At 39.3% G+C, this 23,546-nt stretch overlaps 1 protein-coding gene across 7 annotated transcripts in view; it reads right to left on the reverse strand.

Moving 5' to 3' along the window:
• The window catches only part of NFKB1 (nuclear factor kappa B subunit 1), a 121,999-nt gene that overhangs the window by 71,905 nt on the left and 26,548 nt on the right, over positions 1-23,546 (reverse strand). For 3 of the 7 annotated variants that reach the window (XM_019926489.3, XM_019926485.3, XM_019926491.3), the window contains exons 3-5: positions 22,460-22,535; positions 18,253-18,293; positions 13,868-13,966 (exon numbers count right to left, since the gene is read on the reverse strand). In XM_019926489.3, coding sequence (XP_019782048.1) covers positions 13,868-13,966; positions 18,253-18,293; positions 22,460-22,535 — 216 coding nt within the window. Of the gene's footprint in view, positions 1-13,867; positions 13,967-18,252; positions 18,294-22,459; positions 22,536-23,134; positions 23,193-23,546 lie in introns of those variants that run through there. The other 4 variants (XM_019926486.3, XM_073805559.1, XM_019926488.3 and 1 more) reach the window with 3 other exon arrangements.

Consider the following 23,546-nt stretch of genomic DNA (forward strand, 5'->3'; position numbering starts at 1 on the left):
GGGAAGCCCGAGAGTGTTTTTTTTTAAACAGAGAATATCAACTAACAAAAATAAAAGGAGTAACAGAAACAGAAAATCACAAATTTATAATCATCAACTACTGATCATAATTGATTCAGGACAGAATTATCCATGGAAGCTAAAACCATTGGAAAAAGATGTTAAGGATGGTGGCATGTACCAGGGTGGCAGCAGTGGTGACAAGTGACTAGATTCTGGATAAGTTTTGAAGGCACAGCCAACAGGATGACCCAATGGTTTAGATGTGGGGTATGAGAGAAAGAGAGAAGTTCAGGATAACTCCAAGGTTTCTGGCCTGAGCTGGAAGGATGAAGCTGCCATTTCCTGAGAAAGGGAAGATATTAGGAGGAGCAGATTGGTAGGGAAGGTTCGGAATTCAGTTTGTTAAGTCTACCAGACAACCAAATGATGTCAATCAAGTGGCTAAGCCTGGAGCCTAGATTTCAGACTAGAAGTCTAGGCTAGCGAAAAGAATTTGGAGCCATCAGGATATCTATGTTACATAAAGCTCTAAGAGGGAGGCAATGGAGAAAGAGAAACTCTTCTGGGTCAAGTTTTAACTAAACCCTTATTAACTAAACGAGCTAACTTTCTATTTAAGTTTCCATTTCTAGTTAAGCTTCTAATTGGTGAGCAACAATCGAGTGCCCAAAGAATGAAAAAGAATTCAGTTTAATTCAGCAGATATTTTTTGGACATCTCCCAGCAGAAGAATATCATGAAGAGTAAGACATGGTGCCTGTCCTCAAGAAACAAAGTCTAGAGACGGGGAGACAGGCACGTAAGTGGGTAACTGAAATAACATGAGGAACAGTGATAAGCGCAGGCAAAGATAGCATGGGCCTATTAAGGAGGGACACTCAGAGGTCAACTTACTCGGTTGGGGAAATGAGGGCAATTCAGAGCAGACTTTCTGAAGGAGTTATTACACTGATAAATATGTCAGAAAACTACATAGGAAATAAATTCTGTGACAAGGAGCTGAAATGACATTCCAAAGAGCTAAAAATAAATTCAGGATAAAACATCCCCACAATTCATAAAGAACATTTATAGAAAAAACCTTCATGGCTATTAAAAGGCAACTTAATGACAAAATACATTTTGTCATTAAGGATCAAGTAGGATTATCAGGGTGGGCTTTTTGAGCTTGTCTTTGACAAAACAAAGTAGCTGGATTCAGATGCTATGAAAGATGGTATGTGTACAAAAGCGGCAGTGAGAAGCTACATATGATCAATGAAATGCCTTACAAAGAATACGGCAGACACCCAAAGCTGGCATTCTCAGAGCACTTACCATGTGCTGGGCACTGCTCTTGACATATACTAACTCATTTGAATCTTCCCAACAACTCTGGGAGGTAGGGACTGTTTTCCTTCCCCTTTTACAGACGCAGAGAGGTGAACCAACTGCTTCAAGGTTAAACAACTAATAAGGAGCAGAGATGGATTTGAACCCAGGGTAATGTGCTCTAGAGTCTGCTACTAATTATTTTGCTATATCACTTCCCTAGAGGTCTATAAGCTGCTGAGGAATGTTCATTAAGTTCATTAAGTGAAAAAGGCAAGGGGCAGAGTGTTTTATAGATTAACAGAATATGTGTGTGTGTATAAATGAATATGCTCTACAGTTTATATATATTTGGATACACATGTGCTTATACACATTCATAACAGTGCTTCTCTCTGGGGAGGAGCGGGATCTTAGATAGAAGGGAAATTTACTTTTCACTATATATGTCTTTGTATTATTTGCATTTCTATGAATTTCTTTGTCACACTTTTAAATAAATAAAAAACTAGTTCTTACTTAAAAAATAAAACAATGGGAATGGCACACAGGCTAATTAACGAGGGAGTACACAAGATCACACAATTTCAGTAATGAAGGGGGTTGAGAAGTCTTAATTTGCTCATGGGCGGAGAAATTAATGGATATTTGTTATTTCTGCTCCCTCTTTGAATTTTACCAGTACTCATATTTTTCTCTTGGAGATCCACCTCCCCCATTCGGTCTGCATGTTTGAGGTGCAGCTAACCCCACTTCCAGCTCCAGGAGTGGAGCCTGGGAATGGCTGTTAACGTAATCACTTTGTCTTCCACTCCCTGTCCCCAGTGTTACACCTCCAGGAATGGGCTGTGAAACAATGCAGACCACTGAGGGCCCAGAACCCTCAATCTGCGACCCCTTTAACCGATTTCAGCTTCCAGGAAAGCAGACTTGTTGCTACAGGACTTGGTGCCCTAACAGATGAGCCTGAGGCTGCTGCAGGGGCCACCTTCCGGAGCTGAAGACGGGAGCCTACATAAGAGAAGTCAGAGCTGAGAGGCAGAGAGAAGCCAAATGATAGTGTCAGCTCCGAATGCAGTGGAGTTTGAAGCTAGCTAGCTTTTCCTTTGGACTTTTCAGCTTTCCAATCAAATAAGTTCCCATTTTTTGCTTAGTTTTAGTTGGTTTTTCTCTCACTTGACGTGGAAAGATTCCAACAGATAGAAGAAACTGAGGCAGAAAAAGCCTATTTCAACCTGGAAAAGTTTGGTGACATACCTAGGGTCTAAGTAATAGTGTCCCAACTCATTGACTAGGACTTGGGTCACCTGATTCGTAGTCAGGTGAGCAGGGGAGGAAAAGGAAAAGAAGGCTGCTGAGACGCGAGGAACAAGACGGAGCAGCAGGGGGAGGAGAGCTGTGACGGCGTGCTAGAGACTCTCTGTTTCCAATAAAAACCTATTACTATTATGTCATGTTATCTGTCTCTTCTTTAGCTACATCATGATAGTACTAGTGCTCATTTGGGGAAGATAATTCTAGCATCTCCTGCACGTTGACCACTGTACAAATAATTACTGGTTACCTACTATACCATGAACTTTCTGGCCAACCCAATACTACATATTATTCCAGGTGCTGAACATCTAATACCAATAAATTGCTTCATGTAAGGAACTTAGCGGGATCTGAGTAAACCCACTAAGTTGCTAAAGTGGAGACATCTGTCCTATAGAAGTTAAATAGGGCTGTGGTTTAGTGAGCAAAATACCATACTTGAAAGTAAAAGCTGGATTTTACTCGAGATTGTGCAATTTACAGTGGCACACCACTGTATTTAAGGCCCACCATCTACTCAATGGAGAAATGTCACAGGAATTACTTTATGAAATAAATTATTCAAAATACTGGCAAACTTTCCAACCTGAAAGATTTTCTACTATTCCCTAAGTATATCATAATGATATATAAGAGATGCCATGGATACGTGTCAATATCTTTCCCAGTGCGTAATGGGGCTAAAATGGTCATTGTCACAGACTTTCAGAACCACTGGTTTATAAGCTTAATACCATAATACAATTATAATGGGTTGAATATTGTCCCCCCCAAAATTCATGTCTACCCAGAACCTCAGAATGTGGTCTTACTTGGAAATGGGGTCTTTGCAGATGTACTTAATTAAGATGAAGTCAGACTGGATTATGGTGGGCCCTAAACCCAATGACTGGTGTCTTTATAAGAGAAAGAGAGATTTAGACACAGAAAGGCAGAGGGAAGACAGTCTTTGGAGACAGAGGCAGAAATTGGAGTGGCACAGCTACAAGCCAAAGAATGTCAAGGACTGCCAGCAACCACCAGAAGCTAGAAAGAGGCAAGGAAGGATTCTTCCCTAGAGCCTTCAGAGGGAGCATGGCCCTGCCGACAACTTGATTTTGGACTTCTGCTTCCAGGACTGTGAGAGAATAAATTTCTGTTGCTTTAAACAACCTAATTCATGGTAATTTGTTATGGCAGCCCTAGGAAAGTAATACAATACTTGTGCAAATTATCATATGCATAATGCCTAAGGGAACACAGTTAAGGAGTTTAAAAAGAATTTAATAGATTCCTTTCTGGCCTCTTGCTACCTATAAGATTTTATAAGAAATCATGTGTTACATCTAACAGTAAGCCTTTTTTTTTTTTTTTTTTGGCGGTACGCAGGCCTCTCACTGTTGCAGCCTCTCCCTGTGCTTTTGCGGAGCACAGGCTCTGGACGCGCAGGCTCAGCGGCCATGGCTCACGGCCCAGCCACTCTGCGGCATGCGGGATCCTCCCGGACCGGGGCACGAACCCGTGTCCCCTGCATCGGCAGGCGGACCCTCAACCACTGAGCCACCAGGGAAGCCCTAACAGTAAGCTTTTGACATGGCATGTTTTCCATCTCCTACCTTAATAATCCCAGATAGGAGGAAGGACATGGTGTAAATAGAGTGGAAGCAGTACTAATTAGCGAAGTTGTGCCGAAAATAAATTAGTAGACTGGTGATGCTTTTGTGTAGCTCCATGATTCCATAAACCAATCAATATAACTGCCATTCAATACTCAAATTAGTGTATTTTGGAATACAAAAATAGAAGCAACTACCATTTTTAAGTGCTTACTGTGTGCCATGCACTGAACAACTCAACTTATATCCTATGAAGCAGGTATTATCTATCTTAACTTTACAAATGAAGAAACTGAGCCTTGGCCAAGTTAAGTAACACTGCCAGTAAGTGGCAAAGCTAGGAATCAACATCATTTCAGCCATGAACTAACTGCCTTCAGAGCCAATGTTTTAAAATCTAAAAGTGTGGTCCACAAGCCACCTGGACCTCACCCTAGACTAGAACCTCTAAGCGCAGAACCAGAAATCTGTAGCTTTATTATCTCCTTCCAGGACTTCAACATAGACCCCTGTTACTCTTTCTCTTGTAACCTGTATCTCACCCTTTCTTTCAAGTTTTCCTTCTCTCTGTGCTACATTCCAGGAAATTACTTCAGATCTATTTTTAAATTTGGTAATTCTTATATCTCTAATCTTGATTTTAACTCATTCACTGAGTTAAATCACTTCAGTGATTATATTTTAAATTTGAAATCCTGCTTTTTTTCTTAACATTAGGTCATAAGCATTTTCCATGCTGTACAGTCTTCAGAATTAAACAGTAGCATAATATTCTATTCCATGGTTACACCATGCTTTACCTATTCATTCTCCTGTTATATCTTGCCATTGTATGACATGAGTCCTTAGAAATTATCAAAGAATTATCACACTAAAAGACCCACTGTGACTTAGCATGTGTGGAGTGGGCCCCTGGCACCTCTGCAGTTAAAATATTCTTGGGTGATTCTGATGCACATCCGTGGTTGAGAACCATCGATTTAAAGAATCCCCAAAGTAGAGACAGACCCTTAATGTTACAATAATTTAACAGTATCCCATGGTGGTTAAGAGTGTGCACTCTTAAATGACACTGCCTGAACTGAAATCTTGGGCTCCATCCCTGAAAGACTGTGAGACCCAGGGTAAGCTTCTTAACTTCTCTGGACTTCGGTTTCCTCATTTATCAAATCAGGATCATAGAACCTATTTCAGTGGGCTGCGATGGCTAAATGAGATGATATAAATAAGCACAGCAAGCCATCCTTGTAACTGTTCTGCTGGGCGGATGGGGACCTAAAGGTGAGAGGCATTGTGTGGGAAAGTCTGCTTGTACCTTCCAGTCCACCTTCATGAGAGTTCAGAGAGGTGAATGGAGACTAGAGGATTCTGGTCTGGAATCTACCTGGAGGGTGGGGAGAGGAGACTGAGACCGCAGAGTAGTTTACAGCCTCAGCTCTAGATCTGTTGACAAGTGGAAAAACAGCTTGCCTGTGGAGGAGGTGTTGTACCTTTGGAGGCCGTACTACTGAGGCAGGAAAAAAGTGGGCTTCAAGCCAGACACTTAAATCTAGCCTCCTGTTTGCATTTCCTGAGACAAGAGGTAGGTGGGCTCCAGGTTAGGCATTTACAGTCAGCCTCCTGGTTTGCTCTCCGAAATGGAAGCAATGACAGAGACGGGGTAAATAGCCAGGCTTTGTCTTCTGTGGACACCTTAAGATAACAGTCATGGCAGGAACAGAGAGGGGCAAAACCTTGTTTGAGTAAAGGATCAGGGGATCTCTGCTTCCCCCCTCCCTGGGGCAAGGGAGACACTACACATGTGCAGAAAGGCTCCTTGGGGGTCAAAAGTCAGGGGACAACTCCAGGCCACGGTGACTCTTGCTTCTCCCAGATACCTTCACGTCGGGATCCATCTTGGCTTAGAGGTGCGTGGGCACCTAAGGGGAGGGTCCCGAGACAAATTAGCCAGGGGGGGACAAAACAAGATGACTGGCCAGAAGGAAGACAAAGACCCAGAAAACTGCCCCTTTATAAAGAATTTAAACTTCCCAAAGGCGTGACTCTCTCTCTCTGAGTTCGCCCGTGCGTCTTTCTGCACGTACTTTGTTCTCCCAACAAACTTTTTACTTTTCCCTTTACCTTCTGCCTCCTCGCCTGAATTCCTTCCTGACAAGGCAGGCAAGAAGTAGGGATCCAGGCCCTAGCCACTGACCCCTGTGGTCTAGTGGTTAGGACTTCTGGTCCGGGAACTAAGATCTTGCTTCCAGTTACCGCTCGCTGCTGCATGCGTCTGAAATCAGTTCTCCTGTATATTATTACCTTATCAAGACGAATAACCAGTATGTGACTTTATGAGACCCGAATTCCTGAATGGAATGAGGAAAGGCTATATAATCTTCAAACTGAGACTACCGGGGTTAGAAGAAGCCATCAGAGATTTGCTTCTGATTAAATAATAGTCCCAGGAACAATCATGTATTTAAGGAAAAACAGATGGAAGAAAAATGGGACTAGCCAAGAGAGGAAGGTCGCCAAGCCAGGATGGACAAAAATGAAGCTTAAAATTCAGACAATCTGTAAATTCAAGAAGCCTATGGTTCTCCTAATAATTTGAGGGTTACATTTCACAGCTATGATCCGTGCTAGAAGTCTCCTCTCATGAGTAGCTTTCTCTAGTTCATAATGCAGACTAGGAATACATATAGTAAATTTAGAGGGCTGTTTTTAAAAACATTCTGTAAGGTAATATTTGGTTCTAGGGGCCAAATGAAAAACTTCTGAACTACGTGAAAGAAAAATATCTAGAAGTCTAGATTGCAGTTACACAAGGAAAGGAGTTTTGTCTGCTTGCCAAGAGCAGGACCTGACACATAGTACCCAATGAATATATGTTAAATAAATTTTCTCTCTTTTGGCTTCAACTACTAATGGTTAACTTCATATTTAATCAGCATCCCTATGGAAGAGCAAGGAAGAAAATGCAGTGAAGCCTACTTGCCTTTTTGATACTAAGTCTCCCCACCTTTCCACCCTAAACCCAAAGTGAAGGGAGGTTTTCCTGGGCCTTGTGTTGAGCAACCTTAATTATTTCAACTCACTGAAAATGGACTTTAAAAAAATGGAAAAATGGAAATATAAAATTAAAAATTACAAAAATTTTAAGGCATTTTATATATCATTTTTTATTAGCTGCTTTTTATTAGCAGTTTTCAAAATCAGCTGCTGTTAGAAAGCTAAAGTGACAGGTACCCTGCAGCACTGGTTCTTAACCATGTTTGAGTCCTTCCCTTTGAAAATCCGATAAAAAGTTATACTTATCCCCCCAGAAATATGTATACACATAAAATTCTGCATATAGATTTAGAAGTCCAAAATCCCTCTGAAACCGGTAAAAGGGATCCAGGTTACAAAGCCCTTCTCTTCAACATAGCGCAGAGCTCTGGATTTAGGGGATGTGGTTATTTTCCCTTTTTAACATATGCAAATTGTGAACAGCTTAGGGGTATTGATAAAAATTTCTTAAAATGCTATGAAGTAGGTTTCATGTGCACGCCTAATTGATTATTGGTGATCTTCTTCCCTGCTTTTAGTTAACTGAATCAGATTAAATTACCCAAAACTAGTATTATAACTAGATCCTTAAAATGGCAAACCTCCCAAACCAGACAAGTCCATACAAAGGAAAGGGAGATTACACAAGGATATGTGATATCCCTAAATGCCACAGCAGATCAGCCAGTCTTTATTTGACCTTGACAGAAACTTAACATTTAGGATTTTTAAGTGAGAAGGCACCAAGAGTGGAGACTTAAGAAAGGAAAAAAGCAACCCAATTGTGGGGGGTGGGGACAATAAAAAAGCTGTTGTTGACCCAAACATTTCAACACACACCTTCTGTTCAATATAAAACACTAAGGAAAGAAAACATATGTGAGAATCAGCTTTCAGAAAACATCTAATTAAAAATAGTTACACTACATCAGCTGTGTTTCAAGTTGTAGACCATTGCATTTGGTATTTATAACTAAAGAGAAAATAAGAATACCAACTGGTCAGCTATTTGTATTTTAGAGTCAAGGTCACTGACAGCTTTCTGGTTGGCACGGAGTGGGCCACGCGGGAGGATGTCACAGCAGCTGAGGATGCGTGCTTTCTGGCCACTCTGGAAGAGAATCGGTGAGGGTTTCTGAAGCCGCATGGGGCTGTTCCTCTTGGGCACCCTTCCACCTCTGTGAAGAGGAAGGTAGTTTGACTAATACAAAAATCTCATGATTAACTTTCGGGAAAGAGGGAAATGAGCCTTCCCTGGCACTCCTTACTGAGTCAAAAACAGGCAGGGACAAGCTTCGCCTCGAGGAAGGTACTTGTGCTTTTCTGCCAGCCTCTCCCATTAGGAGATCCACGATGAAATTAGAACTGAGGAAACTTTAAAGGGAAACTTTGTAGGGCAGTATAATAGATTATTAAATGCTGAACAACAGGAAAGCTTTTCTTTAAAAAGGGCAAGATGTAAGAATTAGGCTGCATATTTACCTTCCCTAGATTTTTGAATATTATTATTTTTTCCTGTAGGAGTCAGAATAAACTCTACATTAGGAATGAAGAAATTTTATCTACATGATAAAAAGGAATCAATAGAATCAAAGTGAACACTAATCTTCAAGTGTTTTAGCCCAATTTTAACTCTTATTTGCCCTGAAAAAAAGCCATCATGTATAATAGAAAATTTGAGTTGAAACCAGTAAAAATTAATGTTCTTGAAAATGCCGGTATTCATGGAATCATACTTGTATAGTAAAAATATTAAATATATCACAGATTGAAAATTCAGAGCAGCGGTTTACCTATGAAGAAGAAGAAAAAAGTGAACAATGGGTGGGGCTTTAGTTGTATCTTTTATTTTAGAAAGAGATCAGAAGCAAATATGGTAAAATGCTGATACAGTTGGCCCTCTGTATCCTCAGGTTCCACATCAGTGGTTCAACCAACCACAGATGGAAAATATATTTTTTCAATTCCAGAAAGTTCCAGAAAGTAAAACTTAAATTTGCTGCGCACCGGCAACTATTTATATGGCACTTACATCGTACTAGGTGTTAAAAGTAATCTGGAGATGAGTTAAAGTATACAGAAGGGTTGTGCAAAGGTTATATGCAAAGACTGCCCCATTTTATACAAGGGACTTGAGCATCCATGAATTCTGGTATCTGCGGGGATCTCAGAAACAATCCCCCAGGATACTGAGGGATGACTGTACCTGTTAAATCAGGTGGTGGTATATGGTGTTCTTTACATCAATTTTTAAATGTCCCGTACACATGAAATATTTTATAATTAAAACAATTTTTTAAAAAGAATGTGAAGACTTCCACGGCAAGACCCGTGAAAGCTAATGGATTCTTTGACATGAAAGAAACATGCAGAACACCAGATGGTTCAACAGTCCTAATTCTAGAAGTAATCTCAATATTGTAAGAGTGTGTCTAAGCCTAGCATACATCCAGCTTATCAGAAATAGGGTATTAAGCATAGGACAAAACTCCAGTAGCAAAAGGAGAACTGGGGTAGGCTCTTAGAGTTGGTTTTAAAATGATTTAAACTTGAGGTATCACATTTGGACAATCAGCACGAGAGAAACCCAAGCAGGGTTCCATGTTTACAAGCTCTATAAAGCCCAGCTAGAGGTCTGCAGCCCCCAAACCACAGCCAGCCCCTACAGCTTTGGGGCTGGCTCTCAACACTTTGCTGCTGCCTGTGTGTGACCAAGCGCATGCTGAACCACTAGCCTTCCAGGGGCCGCTCCGGGGCGCGTGGTGCGCTCTCCCAGAGGCAGGATGAGAAGAGAATGAGTGAGGCCGGAGGAGGGAGAGGAGGGTAAGAGGCTGTAGGTGAGGAAAAGACAGAGCCTGGAACATTTTACTCTTAAGTCTGAACAAATGTCCTTTAATAAATATGGAGCATACGTAAATTTCAGAAATATCATTTCCTTCCAGTAAATGTAAATGCTCTCCCTCTGAAGCTCCTGTGGAAATGGAATTCGGTGAGAGCGTGGGGCACTGGCTATTACACCACCCTCTACTGTAAGGGGGAACGAGGACCACTCCATAGATGCCTCTGTTGCTCACACCCAGTGGCTATGCAGGTTTACAGCCTTGACTGAATCCATCTCCACTTTCACTTTCTCTTCTGTAACAGTTTATAACGGAGAACCAACAGAACTCCTATGTTAACTTTTAGGTATGCAGTTATCATAGAATATGGAATGTTTAGGATATGTTTTTTCTTCTCTTTTCTATCTTTCTCCTTAATATCCAGGCACACTAACTCAGAGATTCTATAAGAAATTATAGAGTCGCCATGATCATCAACTCGAAAATAAGTATCTAATAATCAGGAAAAGTACACACGTTTGCAAAATAATATACTCAGGCAATTCTATATAACCTATGCACTATAGCTTTATATAGCAGAAAAGTATGCAAAGGAGAAAGGTTAAGGTTGATTAGACACTGCACCTAGATCAGTGGTTCTCGAGCAGGCACTTTTGCCCCGCCAGGACACATGGGAATGTCTGGAGACACATTTTGGTTGTCACAACTGTAAGGATGCTACTGCATCTAGTGGGTATAAGTTAGGGATGCTGCTAAGTATCCTACAATGAACAGGAAAACCCTCCAAAGTATAAAGTTTTCTCACCCAAATCCCTGGCTAGTTGTATCTATCTCACCGCTTGTCTTGCAGCCTCACAAGTAGTGCGTGCTTACTGAACTACTGCCAGATACATGTACAGTTGTGAAGATCCTCCTGGTAAAGATACACACTGAGAGCAATTCCTTCCTCTGCCTAAATTTTACAGGCAAGAGAGATTTAAAAATCCATTTGTAAACCAAAAGGTCACCCTCAACTATCCTCTGTGAAAAACACTATATATTAAAAGTGATATTGGGGGCTTCCCTGGTGGCGCAGTGGTTGAGAGTCCGCCTGCCGATGCAGGGGACACGGGTTCGTGCCCTGGTCCGGGAAGATCCCACATGCCGTGGAGCGGCTGGGCCCGTAAGCCATGGCCGCTGAGCCTGCGCGTCCGGTGCCTGTGCTCCGCAACGGGAGAGGCCACAACAGTGAGAGGCCCGCGTACCGCAAAAAAAAAAAAAAAAAAAGTGATATTGGAAGAGCTCTGGGAAAATTGCCTCATGATTGACTCTTTCCCTCCTCCCCATCCTTCTGATTAAGAGCTTCAAAGATAAATAAAATTACTTCCTTTAACCATTACAAAGAGCAGAGTCATTTAAACTCTGAGTGAATGATGACAGGCTAAGAGAACAATGACAGTTTGTAATAGACTCTCTAAACTATTCTTCATTTTCTTACAACTGGATTAAATGCTTAATAAATATATGTTGAATTAGTGAATAAAAATATAATTGGGTGAAACAGTGAAGCTGTAGCTGAAGTTCAATAACAACTAATCTTACACATTTACATTTTGACTTCCTTTATTATTAGTTGTTTATGTATCTAGATTTCCCACTAAGTATTAAACGCCTTGATACAGAAACTATGAGTTGAGAAGAACATCTAATGTCCATTAGGTTGTTTTATTTCTATTTTGTAAATGTGAGGCAACAACCACTACATGAGAAGGATGTATGAAGACTGAGCATAAATGGATATATAGTTTTTTTATTCGGTAACAAATTTATAACAAAGCTAATGTCATGTAGTTTTTAGTATCAAGAACTGTCACTTAGCCACAGAAGACTGGAGCAATAGGAGTAAGCAGTTCTTGAAAATACTGTAATTTATATTTTTTTGTACAGAGACAGTCTAGAAAAAAACTCCCAGTTTTTCTCTTAATGCTAATTCTTCAGTAATTATAATCAGTGTCAATGCAGATAACATGTATCTTTCAACTATCCTTATTACAAGTACACATGTATAGACACATACAATATTTATATACAGGACACACAGACACAGGTGTTAAAAAGATAAGTGCTGGATCTGACTCCCTAGTATCTGAGTACCCTTTACCCCTGAGCTCCTCTCCCATGTTGTCCAGAGTTGTAATTCTCTGCGCCTTATCTCACCATTGTCCTCCTGTGTCCTGTCCCCTGGGTCCCGGCCCCCAGCACCCCAAATGCACACGTTCCATATAAGAGTTCAATAAGCAAGAGCCTGCTGTAGGATGATGAGCCATGGGTCCTTTGAGGACAGCAAGGCTCCTCTCTAAGAACCTCAGTTTCCTCACAGGCTTTACACTTTCTACCTAACAGGGTTGTTTGAGGATAGAGGACATAATGTACGTAAAGCACTTCGCAAATCTTTGGTGCTTAATAAATACTAATTCCCCTGTTTTATTGCTGAGCCTCTTTCCTCATTCAGATTCTAAAGGACTTGAGACCATAAGACTGTGGCTAAACACATCATATTTACCCTGCCTAATGACCCTTAACAGGAAAAACATCTTTCATTCCACAGGAGAGCTCGGACAGGAGACTTAAAATGCTAATACAATTGGTAGGACCAATACTACATAATATTCTTAAGAGGTAAAGAATCACAGGATTTTGTTTTAGATCCGGGATAAGAAAATAGAAAGGGCTGGACCTAGAAGTGGGATATGAGGAGAGGGAGGGTATAAAATGCAAGGCTGAAAACCAAAGACAAATTTCCTTGACATCACGATTTTACTGGAGGTCTGTCTTGCTGCCCTTCACCTACTCACAACACCAAACCAATAAGAAGACTGAGGCCAAAAGAATGTTATATCCTAAGAGGCACGCACACCTTAGTGGAAACTGAGTTGATAACCTTTGCCAAAGCCTTGAATCACTGAACAAATGAAAATGTTTATAAATTATGAAATTGCAATTATGGACTGGTTTATGTGCAAAACTGATAGCAATCAGTCTATGAAACAAGACATCACATTATGAAAATAAAAAACTCGAATTACCTCAGCGGAAGATATTCCCAATTAAATAAAAAGAGAGAAAAAGAACCTGAAGGTATAGAAAAGGCTCGGCCAAGCCCACCACAGCATGTCATGAAGTACTACATTCCAAGCACCACCACATGTGGACGCGCAGTTGCCCAAGCAGAGGCCCTATGGTATTGCCAGGCTCTCTGTGGACCACTTAGATACATTTTCTCGTTCAATCTCTAGAGACTTTATGAAGTAGAGACCATTAACATGTCTGCATTTTGCACATTCAGGTACTGAGGTTTAGTAGTGTTGGATAACCCAGGCAAAGGCACAGAGTCTGGATCTGAATTCAGGCACTGAAGTTTTGTTTTTCAACTGAGGTTTGTTTTTCACTAAAACTCCAAAGAGCTGAAATCAAGCACTCTCTCAAAGACTTATTACAGTTTTAGGAAGTATACAACTAAAAAACCCTTTAAGATTATCAAGAAATAATAAAAGTTCTGTTAGTTAATGTTGAGACAATTTGTTGAGACTAAATGGAGATATTAACAGAGTTTTAAAATCTGTCACCTCTATTGCTAAGAGACATTTCTATTTAAATATTATAATAATCACGTGAACACTTCAGCTTAGGCACAGAGGCAAATGGTAGTTATATTTAAATGGTTCCTTTCTTTTGCTCCTAGGACATCAAATCTTCCAGAATTCACATGGAAAGATACCACGAACTTACTTTGACCTGAGGATAGGACTTCTTGTTCTTTTCACTAGATGCACCAGGGAGTCCGCCATGGGAGGGGCCTTCACACACATAACGGAAACGAAATCCTCTCTGCAAAGGTAAACACAAGGTGAACAAGTTTGAGAAATACTTACGAAAAATTATAGGGACAAAGTTATACAAATTTCAAATGCTTGGTGTATTAAAGGAAAAACATAAACTGTGAAAGATGTAGATGAGAACCACTTTTCCCATAACCTTATTACAAACATTGATGGTAATTGATACTTGTGCACTGAGCTGTGGCTTAAAAGCCAGGTCCCTGGCCCTGCGGAACCTCTCCTGCTGTGCTATGTGGACAGTAACCTGCTGCAGAGTTTAAGCCTTAGACTCGACGTGCTACAGCTTGTTTGCATCAGCTTCCTCATCTCGAATTGCTGCTGCCAAGCTCTGAAATGGGCCATATGACTCAAAGTTAAGCTTCTCTGACTCTTGAAGGAATTCCTTTATCGACTCCGATGACAGCTGGTCCAGGAGGGCATACAGAAATGTCTTGTTAAATATATCGCATCAGCGTTGTAGAACACACCCTACGCTAGACCTCACATCTGGTCAGCAACTCTCAACAGCTCAGAAGAGAAGAGTTTTAAGATTATCGCTATTATCAGCTCCAGCTGGACATGTTAACTGACATGAATAAATCCAAAACTAGATAGTCCCTTTATATATTAACTCAAGAACTTTATAGACATAGTAAATCGATTAAGAATTAGCTAGAAGCCTTTACTATGTGGGCTGATAAACACCTAAGTTCTATGTTTTTTTATCTATACATATAAGGTTAGACTAGACCATACTCAAGATCTATTCCAGTTCTAACATTTTATGACTTGCAAAGCTAACAATTATAACTGTGCATATTTGTATACGAAGAATAAAACAAGAGCACTTATGAGAATGGCTCTCATCATCATATTAAGGGAGCTTTCAACATTTTCCCTGAAAGACTCAACTTTATAACGATGTCAAACAATTTGTGGTAGTGTTAGTAGTTTTAATTATACAGTCACTTGACCAGATGGTTTTCCTATTTTCAAATTCACCCTTCAGTAAAAAGAATATGTTAATGCACTTTAAGGAACATCCTCACCTTTCATCTATGTTACTGTGGGGTTGACTTCATATAAACACTACTGGATCCCTAGGCATCAGAAGCTTCGAACACCCACTACTTGGTGGTGAGGGCTTTCTCCCTTGCACACTGGACAGTGGAGCCCAGCAAACACGAAGGTTTTGACAGCTTTGAGCTCACAGACCAATGTAAAATTTCTGCCCTCCTTAGATTGCACTGCATTTCACTATGCCTCACAGGGTCTTGAAAAGCAGTCTGAGAGGTCCTGGTACCCTGAACTAATGAAAGCACCTGAAATTGTTTCTAAATTCTGTGAGAATTTTCTAATTTCCAAAGAGGATCAGTCTAAAGCATATTTAATGGGACAAATAAGGCCTGAAGTAAATTAGTCGGGGAAACTGCTTCAAGTCACACATGGGTCTGGTGTGTATGATCAACTGCTTAGTCGGGGAAACTGCTTCAAGTCACACATGGGTCTGGTGTGTATGATCAACTCATCAAAGTGGCACCTAAAACAACTCTTGCAAATGGCTCCTCGGGAGATCCCAAACCTAAACACCTGGGAAGCTTTTTGAGGTTAGTCATTTGGAGGCAATTATCCTCTGTTTTGCTTCGCACAAAATTCAAACTAAAAAAAAAGTTACAAATTCAGACCTATACCTTTTATAGACAAAGGCTGTTGACTTTGGTTTTTTTTTTTTTCCGGTACGCGGGCCTCTTACTGTTGTGGCCTCTCCCGTTGCGGAGCACAGGCTCCGGATGCGCAGGCTCAGCGGCCATGGCTCACGGGCCGCTCCGCGGCATGTGGGATCCTCCCAGACCGGGGCACGAACCCGTGTCCCCTGCATCGGCAGGCGGACTCTCAACCACTGCGCCACCAGGGAAGCCCAAGTTGACTTATTTTTAATAATTAAGTGAAATTTCTAAAAGCATGAAAAAGCAACAGCGTGTGTAACAGCCTCCAGAATTGACTAGCCATAAAATAGGGATTTACCTGTTAATCAATTTAAATACAAGTTCAGTTTTTAAATAATATTAGATAATTAGCACTTAATAATATGCAACAGAACTGGATACGCTAAAGATTAGTAGTCTATGCTGTGACTCATCTCTGTCAGAGCTGGGGAAAAGACCCACAGGTCTCTGTGGCAGAGACCCCAAAGACAAAAGAACACTTTTCTAGATTTTATTTTTTAAACTTAATAAATTAATTCATTATCTTTAATCACAAAATTCCTTCAGGACAATTGGAAAAATAAGTACTTATACATATACTTTTATATCTTACTGGAAGTGGTTTCAAATAGAATATGAGTAAAGAGACATGTCTTAATAGCTTGCTTATCATTTAAAAAACAATAGACATTATTCATGGTTGGATAAGAGTATTAAACTTCCATGCAAAGGAATTTCTAACCTGAGGATAGAAATTTATTACTTTTTTTTTTTTTTTTAAGGAAGCTAGGATGTCTTCAAATGTATAGTCTGGATGCATTTCAGATTCTAAATTTTTGAGATTAAAGGTTTGCCAATCCACAGCCATTCATCTCAGTAACTCCATTTGCTTAAAATGAGTCATCAACCTCAAAGGCAAGGCTATAACCATCCGGTCAGAAAGTCTGACTTAAATACAATCTTCTTACTTTCACTGGAGTCAGACATCAAAATATTATCAGTTTGGTAAGCAAACACACTGATTTACTCAGATAAGCTTTTACACATCCACAAATAGCGAATTAAATTTTGAATTTTGGACTTATGTAACCCACCCTTCAAATAAATCATAAGTATCAATTTTTCCTTGTGACTACTGGACCCATAGTAAGAAACTGCATTTAAAAATTCTTATTGTAGCGCTATGCTTATGAAAATGGATATTTGAAAAACACATTTTACCTAGTATGCAAATAAAGTTTAGTTGATTTCTCAGTTTCACAGACTCAGAAAATTTTCCAGGAGGCCAGACTACTGCCTAGAATGTTAAGGGATAACCTTCCACTGGGAGGGTCTTTGAGAGAGTCAGTGGCCTCCTGTGGGAACTCACCACTATGGAATTGGACACGGAGGTAAAACAAAGTCATGTCAGCAGCCTGTGGGGTCAGGGTGTGCCACCTGCAAGCGACTAAAACAACGGCCTCAAGTCTCACGTGGCATTCCTGTCCCCACACCAAAAACGTTAACCCAAGTTCAACCTCGTAAGGGTAGTCTGTTCGGTCATAGTTAAGATATTTACATCCTTTACATCTTGACCAAAATCCAAATACATATATAAGGCCACGATTAGAGTAACCACAACCATGCTTTATTTAAGTTCTCGACCCAGTTAGCATTTGTTAAGTGTTACACTTACTTGCCTGAGCTACTAAAAACATTTAGGAAAGGTATTGGATGATATAACTCAAGAGAGCAGGTACACTCATCCTCAGTCTCACAAAGATGTGCTAATAAGCACATCCATTTGGAGATTTACCGACTTTGTCCTCATTTTGCAGAAGACTATACCATTATTTCCATCCCTCAATGACTGAAATCTCCTATAGGCAAATATTAGAGATCCTCTTCCCTCCTCTTTGATAGCACTGGTCCCATACAATTTCTAATAACTATTCACCCATGGGGGCATGGTGAGGAGGCCACTTCAAGCCAGGTATCCTCTATAGAATCTAGTAGTAAGAAGAAGAGCCTGATAAAATAAAATGCTCCTCTCCTGACTACAAAGAGACTGAGTCCAAAGCTAACACCAGAGAGAACTCAACCGTCCATTCTAATACTTTCTCTACACCCTACTGGTACCTTTAGTATCTTAGGTTACATGTTTCAAAGACAGAACGGAGAAGGCTGGAGCTCCAAAGGAAGGAGGAAGGCTAAGAAGTACTGCATGTGCAGGGACATGTTGATGGACGTAACTCAGCGTACATGAACTGCATGCATGTGTATTCCCTTATAAATGAAAATGAGTGGAGATAACCTATGCCTCTCCTAGGAGTGGCTGGTAAGCAAAGTTAGTAGAGATCGTGGGATATCAAGGATCTCTAATTAAGTTTTACAGAACTACATACTGAGGCTCAGGAGAGTGTGAAGAATGACTAAGAAATGTAAAGTGGATGAATAAAGTTGTCATATAATTTGTCAGGTTGTTGATCTTCTAGATAAGGTACTTCCTTTGTAAAATTCATTTATTATTTTATTTGGTGCTTGAGATATTAATATTAGACTTATGGATCTAACAATTAAAGAGAAAGTCCCACCCCTTTCATCTTCTTACCTGTTTAGGTTGCTCTAATATTTGAAGGTATGGGCCATCTGCTAAAAACAAAACAACAAACAGAAACCAAAAGAAACTGTGAGGCTTCTCAAATTTGGTAAAAAGAAAAATATATACATATAAAAGAAGTAAAAAAACTGAAATTATGTTTTTAAATATAGGCTTCAAATAAATGTTTTAGCTAAAATTCCACAAGGATATATCTTCCTTGTTTGAATATTAAATTTATCCTTATTTTAACAACAGTTTTACACCGTCAGAGAGAACCACACTATATAAACGTCTTGTTGAATGGTGATGGCGCATTGCACAACCCGACAAAAGGCATGATGTCTGGCAAGGATTAAGGCGTCAACAGCCTTCACAATCATGTCCACTAACAAAGCATTTTTTAAATGACACAAATACCAGTTAAAAGCAGCAACCACTTCCTGGGCACTATGAAATTTTCTTTTGCCGTCATATCATTAGACACTGATTTCCATTCTTCAAAGAGAATGTGCTTAATGTGAAATTACAAGAGACTGAGCTAGTGCCTACACGTGAAACACACATATAACGATCTCAGGCTATCCGCTTTTCCTTACACTAAGTTTTTGGTTCCTTTCCAATACTCAGAATCCATAAGTACTGCCCTCATTCCTTAACTGGCTAGCTTGTTCCTCCTCCCTCCCAAATTTAATTTGGTCTCTCAGACATGGTAGATTCTTATTAACTCACAGCTTTTGATGTTTGTATACAACTTTTGAATACTGTGCTCTGATATAAACTCTGTTCTAAAACAAGCATTTTATAAAATTCTGAAAATAATTTAGATAGGTGCATACCAATTAATTGTTATAAAAACAAAGAATACTAGAAGCTTAATCCATAGCCTGCTATACCCGAGTTTGGAAACTCAAAGGAAAATCAGAAGCTCTGACAGTATAAATTCAAATTTGTTCAATATGAGAAAGTCCCTAAGCTTCCCAGCTGGTTTTTATGTCAACAGTAAAATAATCCATAGCTCTGCAATACATAAAGGCTCATGGTGTTTCTCACTTGTTTCAATGTAAATTAAAATGGTACTAAAAAAATTCTAGAATGCTTTGGTGTCCATTTCAACCTTCACTGTCTCTAGGACAGAAGTTCAAGACTTATTTTAGATAAGTATATTTATTAAGAAAGCTAAACTTTCAGGTTGAAATTAAAAATAAACTTTAACTTGAGAGAGGATTTATTTTTACCTTTTCAGTATTATGATCAGTCAGGATAAGGCTAGAAAACTGTAGGAAACTAAGGTATAATTATTTCCTGTTATTATTCAAGAAATTTACAAGGAAGTCAGTTGAAAAATGACTGAATTTGAACTGAGACATACACAAGAAAAAAGGGTAGGGACTGACCAATGTAGTATAATTTAGGTAACTTATCTTCTCTTGTCTGTATGAAATTAATTCCTGGATGTATTTAACTACTTTTAGAAAAGAAACTGTTAGAATTTTAAAATTCAAAAAAATGGCTAGAATTTAATTTCTGATAAGGAGATGAAACTGATTAGAAAAGGAAATATTTTCACACTGCTAATATAAAGTCTGTACAACAATATAATAAATCTATTCATTAACATTCCCTCTAGAAAGCTAAATGAACTTATGAAGAAGAGAAGTCTTTAAGAAAGCAACATTTGACAGCAAGGTCCTACTGTATATGAATAGCACAGGGAACTATATTCAATATCCTGTGATAAACCATAATGGAAAAGAATATAAAAAAATGTATACATATGCGTAACTGAATCACTTTGCTGTACAGCAGAAATTAACACAACACTGTAAATCAACAATACTTCAGTTAAAAAAAAGAAGGCAACATTTGGATGCCATGGAAGATATAGAGGAGTTGGAACACATTTACACCAAACTTCAAGTCTCTCATTTCTTATTAACTCTTCTAAAAATACTTGAAGTTTTGCTATTATTTTTGCTGTATGATTTAATTTCCTTTAAATATGTGAAATTTTAAGGTTTGGGAATTTTATTAGTGAAATGGGGCCATTTTTTCTCTTTCAGGGAACACACTCAAACATTAAATCAACTAGAAAATTAGATTTGATGTGCGTATATTTGTTTTAATGCCAATTTTCCTTGGCCGCATTTCTATGCCATGAACTGACATCCTACAGCATAATGTTATAGACCTAGCAGTCGTGCCATATCCGATAGTTTTCCACAAGTAGCAAAACTACTAATGGTTTTAGATTTCAAGAAATATAAAACAGTCTACATGAAAATTACAAATTAGTACTGGTTTATATTACCTCTCTATCCCTCTAAAATGTGAATAAAACATCCATACATCTTGGTTTATAAAAACTGAACTATGCCACTGCAATGCAGAGGGAAAGTATGTGACAATAAAAATGATGAGGTAATAACTGGAAAATATGATTTTGAGGTATAATTATAAAAGTTTTTCTAATGTTATGGGCTAAATAATTCCTACAACATGAAGCTCTGACTATAGAATATTTACTGAGATAGTTCTTTTGATCATCTTATTTCTATCGCCATAAACTTGATGAAATAAAAACACTAAGAAAGCATCTGCATCAGGATATTGTTTGGCATCTACAAGGCATTAAATGGAATATGCTTCCTGAGGTCAGAACCTTTCATGTTTTCAATAAAGTATCAGTGCCAAGAAAAAGACTTTGATCCTCAGAATAAGAAGTTCACAGGAAACACAGAAGCTACCAAGACATTTACTTGTTCACAGGAAGCTGACCTAGAGCTTATACTGGACAGCACTTGAGGAGATCTCAGGTACAGTAGCCTACAAAATATGTTTTGTGGGGTAAAGAGAGAAAGGGCTCAGCAGCACACTTCGTGAAGCTAATGAAGGTGAAGGTACAGCAGATTTACTTTTTTCCCTTCCCATGAACTTCTAGAAATAATAGATATAAAAATGCAGAAAAACATCTGATCTAAAAAATGAAAAGTGCCAGAGTAACACCACTAATTTTAAATGACGATGATACAAATTGGATAAAGTCTCCCATTGAGGACAAGCAAATCCATGGTAAATAGAATAGCTGATGCCCACTTCAGTGATCGCACAACTCTCTGTTACATACAACTTCCAAAATTGACTCACATAGCTTGTGAACATCTGGCGAGTCCCCCGGTGAAGTGAGGAGCACATAAAAAGAGCTATCACAACAAGCTTACGTAAGAATCAATAAATAAAAACAGAGACTGAGTTGACTTTTTTTAATCGGCCATATGAGATTAAACAATTTGTTGATGGGGATAATTAATAGAGTCATGTTAGGAGGAAGGATGATCCTCATGAGTTTATCCAACTGGTCAGAACATAAAGCAAAAAGCTTTTTAAAAAGATGATTTTTCTACTGAGATGACTTTTATTATTTTTGTACAATTTATGTTCCCAGTGTCTGGTATACTGGCTGGCACACAATAGGTACTCAAAAGTGTTTTTGGAATAGATCTGAGGAGTTGAGACTGCCTCATGTTTGCCTGGGACACAGGAAACAGGAGTTATAAAGACACCAGAGATAACAAGATTGGGTGAAAGGAAAAATCCTACATGGAGTAAAGAAATTCCTTTTGAGCTGTGCTAGCAGATATCAGCAACAACTGTCAGTTATACAATGGGTAATGTTTGTGCAAACACAGTCCAAAAAAGTATACTGAAAGATTTTTTTTTTATAAATTTATTTTTTTTTATATTATTTTTATTTTTGGCTGCATTGGGTCTTCGTTGCTACATGCGGGCCTTCTCTAGTTGCAGCGAGTGAGGGCTGCTCTTTGTTGTGGTGCAAGGGCTTCTCATTTCGGTGGCTTCTCTTGTTGTGGAGCATGGGCTCTAGGCGCGTGGGCTTCAGTAGCTGTGGCTCACTGGCTCAGTAGTTGTGGCTCACGGGCTCCAGAACACAGGCTCAGTAGTTGTGGCGCACAGGCCTAGTTGCTCCGCGGCATGTGGGATCTTCCCGGACCAGGGCTCAAACCCGTGTCCCCTGCACTGGCAGGCAGATTCTTAACCACTGCGCCACCAGGGAAGTCCCAAAAGATTGGTTTTTAAAACATAAATCACCATTTCCTTTCCAGGTACCTCACTGACTTTCTAAAAGAATGTACAGAAAATCCTGAATTTAAAGAAAGCAAAAGTAAAAGGACAGGGCAACAGAGATGAGGAATTTTCTTACCTGTTGGCAGTGGCATCTCTGGTGGAAATAATTCTGGATTAAATATTGTATGATTCAAAGGATCCAAATGAAACATCTATAAAAAGGAAAATTTAGATATTTCAGTCATTATTTTTCCAACATTGTATTAAAAATTCGAACTTGAAACACCTAAAACTTAACTACAGGAACAAAAACTAAAGCCAAAACCAAAAACCCGAAAACACTCCAAATCAGAATCTAAAAAATACACTCAGGAGACCTAGCTAAGTTCTCATATGTACGGAACTTTACAGGGGGCTATGTGACAAAGGGATTTCAGGAGAATGACCTAGCTGTAAAGTCCACAGAGGTAAGGACATGGTGTAGCTTGCTTACTGGTATATCTGCAGGACTCAGTGTACATTTATCAGAGTGGATGCTTAAATATTTGTTGAATTTATGATTTAAAGCTTATACTCTCTTAGAAATATAAGCATGAGAAGATAATCCTAGAAATCTGTATTTCTTTTATGATGATAAATAAACTCCTCCTCTAGCCATCCAACTTCAAGGCCTGAAAGAATTAGGTAGCAGCCCTAGAACAACTTACAGAAAAACTGAAAATACAACTTAGTCCAAAGAGCAAATAACTGAGCACTGAGCTCCCTCACTTTTTTTTTTCCACCTTTATTTACCTAGCACAACACAAAATACCTGGAATTTAGTGGGTGTGGCAGGCTGAATAATGGCTCCTCCACGGACATCCACATCCCAATCCCCAGAACCTGTGAATGCTATCTCATATAGCAAAAGGGATTTCGTACATGTTATTAGGGTAAGAATATACAGATGGGGAGATTATCCTGAATTATCCAGGTAGGCCCTATAGGAGGGATGCAGGAGATCAAAGTGAACTGTAGGAGATGCAACAATGGAAGCAGGAAGGTGGAATGATGGAAGGGGTCGCAAGCCAAGAAATGCAAACAGCCTCTAGAAGTTCAAAAAGGTAAGGAAAGCTTTCGGAAGGAATGCAGCCCTGCCAACACCTTGATTATAGACTTCTGACCTCCAGACTGTAAGAGAATAATTTTTTTTTTTTTTTTTGCGGTACGCGGGCCTCTCACTG

The sequence above is a fragment of the Tursiops truncatus genome, chromosome 5 (genome assembly GCF_011762595.2).
Source record: "Tursiops truncatus isolate mTurTru1 chromosome 5, mTurTru1.mat.Y, whole genome shotgun sequence".
Lineage (NCBI taxonomy): Eukaryota > Metazoa > Chordata > Mammalia > Artiodactyla > Delphinidae > Tursiops > Tursiops truncatus.